The sequence below is a fragment of the Sinocyclocheilus grahami genome, unplaced genomic scaffold, assembly GCF_001515645.1.
Source record: "Sinocyclocheilus grahami isolate Dianchi unplaced genomic scaffold, SAMN03320097.WGS_v1.1 scaffold510.1, whole genome shotgun sequence".
NCBI lineage: Eukaryota > Metazoa > Chordata > Actinopteri > Cypriniformes > Cyprinidae > Sinocyclocheilus > Sinocyclocheilus grahami.
The window spans coordinates 505,502-512,762 of NW_015505689.1; the positions used below are offsets into that span (position 1 = coordinate 505,502).

The 7,261-nt window shown below is 36.8% G+C and overlaps 1 protein-coding gene across 1 annotated transcript in view; it reads right to left on the reverse strand.

The window, feature by feature from the left end:
- LOC107554690 (mediator of RNA polymerase II transcription subunit 12) overlaps positions 1 to 7,261 on the reverse strand; it is a 53,559-nt gene that overhangs the window by 37,865 nt on the left and 8,433 nt on the right. The window contains exons 8-14 of the mRNA XM_016237274.1: positions 4,606 to 4,752; positions 4,419 to 4,518; positions 4,185 to 4,321; positions 2,588 to 2,719; positions 1,824 to 1,954; positions 1,040 to 1,046; positions 462 to 638 (exon numbers count right to left, since the gene is read on the reverse strand). Coding sequence (XP_016092760.1) covers positions 462 to 638; positions 1,040 to 1,046; positions 1,824 to 1,954; positions 2,588 to 2,719; positions 4,185 to 4,321; positions 4,419 to 4,518; positions 4,606 to 4,752 — 831 coding nt within the window. The remainder of the gene's footprint in view (positions 1 to 461; positions 639 to 1,039; positions 1,047 to 1,823; positions 1,955 to 2,587; positions 2,720 to 4,184; positions 4,322 to 4,418; positions 4,519 to 4,605; positions 4,753 to 7,261) is intronic.

The window sequence follows — 7,261 nt, forward strand, 5'->3', positions numbered from 1 at the left end:
AAGAAATTCTTTTAACCCAAAAAGCAAATTATGCTCCCTTTGAACTGGTTGTCTTTAAAATACAAATCTTTGTCATCCAGGCTATCTGTAATCAGAAGCACATTTAAAACTGGAATATAATTTAATTCCATTCACATGTGTTTCATAAACACACAATCATTTCTGGATTACAATCTGCCATCAAAATGATGAGTTTAATTATTCCGGCTGCTGTGAGAAAAGGCTATAAACGATCCGTCACCTGCAGGATCCTCACATGCGATAGCCTACTAGCCGGGACAACTTCTTTATGTTTACAGAAGTGACGTAATGACGCAGTGCCATGCTCGAATTTCCCGCGAAAACCTACCCGTACCACTCAAATTAGAAAACATTATTATAAGCTAACCGTTGTGAATGACACATCTATATCTATCGATGTTGTGAAAACATCATTTCCCATCAGTCCTGCGCGAGCTCACCTGAGGAATGGGGAAGTGGGTGGCGTACTGTATGTGACGTGGCTGCTCGTAAACCAGCGGGAAGGCCGGGTCCATGCCCTTATCCTTGGCAGTGCTTTTGCTCTCCTGTTCTGAGGCAGGTTTCTCCGGGGAAGGACTTCCCTTCGACTCACAGTGCATTGGAGGGGAAAACATCTGCTGAAGGTTGACGACAATACATTTAGTCAATGACGTCGGTTAGCAAACATCAGGTACTATCGCTACTACACTGCAAAAAATGCTTTTCTTACTTAGATTTTTTGTCTTGTTTCCAGCCAAAATATCAAAAAATTCTTAAATCAAGATTTTCAAGACAAGTAAAAATTATTGCCTTGTTTTCAGAAAAAACAAGCCAAAATTAAGTGAGTTTTTGCTTGAAACTGTGCAAACACAAACTTGTATTTTGGATGCGATTAATCGTTTGACATCCCTAGTTTTAATGCCATATCAGCAACAATGGCTATATTCACGCCAACATTGAAAATATCATTTTAATACATCATTTGCAATAATCTAAAATTTCTTAAGCAATCACTATACAAAAACATACAAGTAACAACAGTATTACTGATAAAAATCATATAGAATCTTTAAATTTAATCAATGATAAAAAAAATTCTAAAATTCTTCCAGGAGAGACCTTTTTAAAAATGTCTTTTAGTATATTTTCTGAGTAAAAACATTGTCCAATATCATTTAAAATTGGACATTCTATTAAAATATGTTTCACACTAAAAACAATCCTATACAACTCACAAACTGGTTTCTCTTCCCCTTTCAATAAAAATGAATGAGTGAGTCTTGAATGTCCAATTCGACATTTTATATACACAACCTTGTCATATCTATTTTCAAAATAATAATTACTTCTTTCATTTACTACTGGGTTCACCTCATATAGTTTGTTGTATATGCATTAATTTAATTCGCCATTTATTATTAATGTACAGATTCAATATAGGTTTTACATCAGATACAGGAATATTACATTTTGTTACTTCCAACTGAAGAGCTTCCTTAGCCGCTTTATCTGCCTGCTCATTGCCGACCAATCGCATATGGCCGCGTATCCAACAAAAAATAATGTCAGAAAAATCTAAAAATCTTGTTTCTTTAAAGAGACAAATTTTTCTAGTATGCTAATAATTGTAGGATGTTCAGTTTTCAAAAGACTCAAGTGCTTGTAGGCAGGACATAGAATCTGTGCAATTTTTTTTAAATGACGTTGTTGTTCCTTTTGTATTTGTTCTAGAGCTAAAAGTAATGCATAAGCTGCAGCTGTGAAAATGTAGCTTTGTCCAGGTATTGGAACTGGAAAGACCCTACGGATGTTAAAATATGAACTCACTGAGCACAGGAGCTTGTGTGTCCAGGAACTGCAGCAGGACATCCTGGAAAACAGGCAGAGTGGCAGCAGACAGAGACCCCGAGGACACAGAGCCCTTCTCATCCACAACCTCCGACTCTCCACAACGCTAAAAACATACAGGAACATATCACTGTGAAAACTGTGCAGCTGGATATAATGAAACCATATTCATAATACGGTTGTGACGATAGACGGTAGTATCGCCTGTTGCTGATGCCTTTCATGAAAGTAAGACGATTACTATTATTATTATTTATTGTTCATCAAAAATAGACTAGGTGCCTATCTTTAGCGATGCAGCATGGAGAGCCACTTCTGGGTCGCTTCAGAAACATAACGCGGTGCAGCTGGTATTAACCGAATATATATATATATATATATATATTAATATTTATATTCTTTGGTCGTATAAATGTTCTTTGCTCATTTTCTGTAGCTGCTTTTTGGATAACTGAGGAAATGTAAGCATTATAATTAGTAATTACAATGTTTTTATTAAATTGTTATCATTTTAAATACAAATTCAGTCATATTTAAAAATATATATATTAGGCTGCTTTTAGCCTTACGCTGGAGTTTGATTCACTTTCCGGCAATAAAACTAAGTAGACAATTAAATAAATTAGCATGATGATATCGTGTATCGGCGATCTCACAGGCTGACAATAGGACAATGAGACAATTGAGCATATCGCCCAACACTAATTGATAAAGAAAAAATAATGTTTCCCAGCAGCACCTCTGCCTCAATCTCCGTCTGCCTCTTCTCCAGGAGTTTGGCCACCACCATGGCTCTGTGCGGCCCGGACCTTTTACAGGAAACAGCCCACTCACACAGCAGGGTCACCACCGCATCGTCGTCTGGGCTCATCTACAGTGACCAGCACATTACACATCAAACATCTGATCCAGCTAAAACACCGTTGTATTACATAGTCATTACATATTATTTACATTGATATTACAATTAAGTTGATGCACAGCTGTCCAAGCATCACAGCACTTATGTGTCTGATTACAATGAATAACTGTCCATTATTAGTACGCTACCATTTAAAGATTTGGGGTTGGTAAGACGTTTTCAATGTTTCTGAAGTCTCTTAGGGAGCTTTCACACCTGTAAATCGATTGCTTTGTTTCGAAACAGGGATTAGAATTATTACAATGTTGCTTTTTATTCTTGGTGCGGTTTGCTTTCACACGGCATTTTTGCCGTTTACAAAACAGGCAAGTGTAGTGAAATACTTTCTCCAACCTCATCAAAGTTAGCGCTCGAGTTGTGATCTATCTCCATTGACTCGGACATACCAGTATCCTAAAAAAACCCCAAATAGAATTAATAGCAATAAAGTATGACCAATCATTTTCCACCACATTGTGACCGGGGAAAAAAAAAAGCTACTTGCCTCCATTTTAACACTGCTTCCTGCATACAGTACAACTGTGAAATATTATTACGATTTAAAATAAATGTTTTCTAATATGCTGATTTGCTGCTCAAAAAAACATTTCTTATTTTTATCAATGCTGAAAACAGTTGAGCTGGAAACCGTGAGATATTTTTGTCAGGATTCTTTGAAAACATAATCATAATTTGAAATCAGAATCTTCTGTAACATTAATGTCTTTACTGTCACTTCTGATCAATTTAATTTCTTATTAATTTCACTTCTTACTACTAAAAAAAAAAATCAGTGAAACCCCATAACAACAAATCAAAAACACAATTGTCTGTACCTCGTGTCCATCTTTGCTCTGTCCCGAGCCAAAGATCCGGTTATACAGCGAATCCAGAGAATTGCTGAAGTCAGACTTCTCAAAGCTGTGGTTATCCAAAACCTCCAGCGTATGCAGAACCCGGCTGATGGTTAGATTGGATTGCTTTCTCACTACAACTGAACCGCTCCAGAGTTAGTTTTCAATCGAGCCGAGACCACCTCGTTCAGGCGATCTCGGACCGATTGTTTTGGCGCGGATCCGAGCGCGATCGCCATGTTCACATGTTTTTTTGATAATACAAATACAGTAAAAACAGTACAACTGTGAAATATTATTACGATTTAAAATAACTGTTTTCTAATATGCTGATTTGCTGCTCAAAAAAACATTTCTTATTTTTATCAATGCTGAAAACAGTTGAGCTGGAAACCGTGAGATATTTTTTCAGGATTCTTTGAAAACATAATCATAATTTGAAATCGGAATCTTCTGTAACATGAATGTCTTTACTGTCACTTCTGATCAATTCAATTTCTTATTAATTTCACTTCTTACTAATAAAAAAAAAAAATCAGTGAAACCCCATAACAACAAATCAAAAACACAATTGTCTGTACCTCGTGTCCATCTTTGCTCTGTCCCGAGCCAAAGATCCGGTTATACAGCGAATCCAGAGAATTGCTGAAGTCAGACTTCTCAAAGCTGTGGTTATCCAAAACCTCCAGCGTATGCAGAACCCGGCTGATGGTGAAACCTATCGGACATACCACAGATGATATATTACACAGGCTTAACCAGGATAAAACAAGTCCTGTCCATACTGAGATGCTGAAGAGCTCATGCATGCCCACCTGCTGTCGTCTCCTGACACTTATCGAAAGACCAGCGAAACTCCACCGCCTGTCCTCTCTCTTTGATCTGCTCTTCAATCTCCCTCACCTTGGCACGAACCTGAGAAACATCACATTCCTTTAGATGAAGTGCTGTGATCAGATGAAGAGCTAGTAGATCAGATCGTGTAAAATCAAGAAGTCAAACCTGCTGGTTAAAGCTGCTGTTGCCCCCCGGCATGGGCAGGTTAGAGGACGCGATTGGCAAGAGGTCTAATGGCGAGCCGGTCTTATTACGGCTATCTGTCAGAGAGTAGTGCCAGACCAGAGCGCTGGGACAACACAACACGATACTCTACAGAGGGACAAACAGAATAAAACCAGTGTCAAGAGAAACTCAATGACTGGAATCAAAGAAACGCAGCTGGAATAACTAGAATATATACCAAAATGATCACGGTATTATCACGGTATTGTTAAAATGTGCTGGAAATGTTCAAAAACTACTGACACATAAATCGTTTCACCAAGTTTTATATTTAAAATCAGCAAACAACAAATACAATTTTACTTTTTGAGAAACGCAGCTGGAATAACTAGAATATATACTAGAGATGTAATGGTATGAAAATTTCTTATCATGATTATAGTGACCAAAATGATCACGGTATTATCACGGTATTGTTAAAATGTGCTGGAAATGTTCAAAAACTACTGACACATAAATCGTTTCACCAAGTTTTATATTTAAAATCAGCAAACAACAAATACAATTTTACTTTTTGTTTTCATAAACACTAAAACATTACCAATAATGTCTGGATTTTAAATGACAACATGGCTGATAAGAGTTTAATAACTAGGGCTGGGTACCGAAACCCAGTACCAATATGGCACCAGTACCTATGTAACCGGTATGTACTAGAACCGAATCAGAACACAGATTTCGGTGCCATGCCCGAGCGATCGATTGAAATATTTGTCCTCTGGTTCTCCGAAACGGATGCAAGCATCATCATCAGTGGCACCGCACCTGAAAAATACTTTCCTGACTGAGAAAATGCATGTGAACTCAAGTCGGAAAGCTCTAATACTACAAATCCAACACATCTTTGTAGTAACGAGCGTGTCCATGTTGTTTTCACATTCCGACTTAAAAGCACAACTCGGGAAACGAGAGCATCGAGGAGCGCGTGAATGCAGCAATTACACTTGCTCTGATGGCAGCAGGTAGCCTTCCGTTAACTAAGCTAAACATGCTTAAATTAAAGTGCCTAAAGCTAAACCTCCCTTGTATTCACATTTCTGGAACAGTAGAATTACAGCTGTTTCCCATAACCTCTGTGAACAAAGCAGCATTGCGATTAAGAACACTACTTTATTAGGTATTACATGGAGCGAAGATGAAAACAAAATGCCATCGAATCTTTTCTGAAGACAGAACCTTCAGAGATACATTCATATAATTCATTTGTATAATTCTTTCAGCACTCTTTTAAAACATCCAGGCTTTTCCACCATGTTTTCTGTTACATGAGACTGTTACTTAAAACTTTGCTTTATGCTGGACAGTATTTATTTATCCTCAGTTGTTCAAATCGCGGTAATCGAATATGGTTTTAATGATAATTAACATATGAAATGGTAATACTAACCGTGGGGAATTTTATCATGAATAAACTTATCATGAACGATCTGTAATCGTTCCATCCTTAATGTATGCCATAGGGCTGCAGCTATCGATTATTTTAGTAATCGAGTATTCTACCGATTAATCAGATAAGAAGTTATTTTTCTTTATTAAAGAGCAATACTAAATATACAAGAGATAAGAAGATAGGTCTCTTAAAATAAACAACTAATTTGTTTCCTTAAGAAAAATGAAAATTATTATTGCTGAAATTGCTTACATTAATAACCATGAAAACTAAACCCATTTAATGCATTTAATTGCCAAATTACATTCAAAATGCAAATACAAATATATCAATAAAAAAAAATCAAAAAACAAATAAAAATAAATAAATAAAAATACAAAAATCAATTTCACTGTTGTCAAAAATCTATTTGGGCTGTTACCAAACAAATGATAACAGTATCAAAACTAATCTTTGCAATGCAGAAGAAACACAGAAGCTACATCTGAAGAGGCATTTAGATGTAGGCCTATTTACACACTATTTAATTCAGCTCAGAGGGACATGAATGCATTTAACCTGCAGTTACAGATGCATAAACAATATTTTGTTATTTTAAACATAAAACATTGAATACTGATATTTACAATTATTCTAAAAATGAAAAGATGCTTTAAATGTGAAACCGCCAGTAGGTGGCAGCAAGTCACTGTTAATAAGTGAGTCATTGCGACTGAACCGAATCATTTAAACCAGGGCTGTCCAAACTCGGTCCTGGAGGGCTGGTGTCCTGCAGAGTTTAGCTCCAACCCTAATCAAACACACCTGAACCAGCTAATCAAGCTCTTACTAGGCATACTATAACCTCCAGGCAGGTGTGCTGAGGCAAGTTGGAGCTAAACTCTGCAGGACATCGGCCCTCCAGGACTGAGTTTGGACACCCCTGATTTAAATGGTTGATTCATTCAGGAACGAGACATCATCATGTTGCTCAGAGACGCAAAACAGTGCTGTGGCTGTGTTTGGAATTATTTTCTGTTCGTGAAATAGAGCAAAAACAGGCAATATGGTGTTTAAAAGTTAAGACTCTTAATATTAACTTCTTGTTTATTGAACTGTTGCATAAAATCAGTATCGCATTTGTAATTACGCTGATTTTAGAGGTGAAAACTGGCACTCTTCGTGTGATATTGACTAACTTTCTTTCTGTGGTATTTTTATGCATAA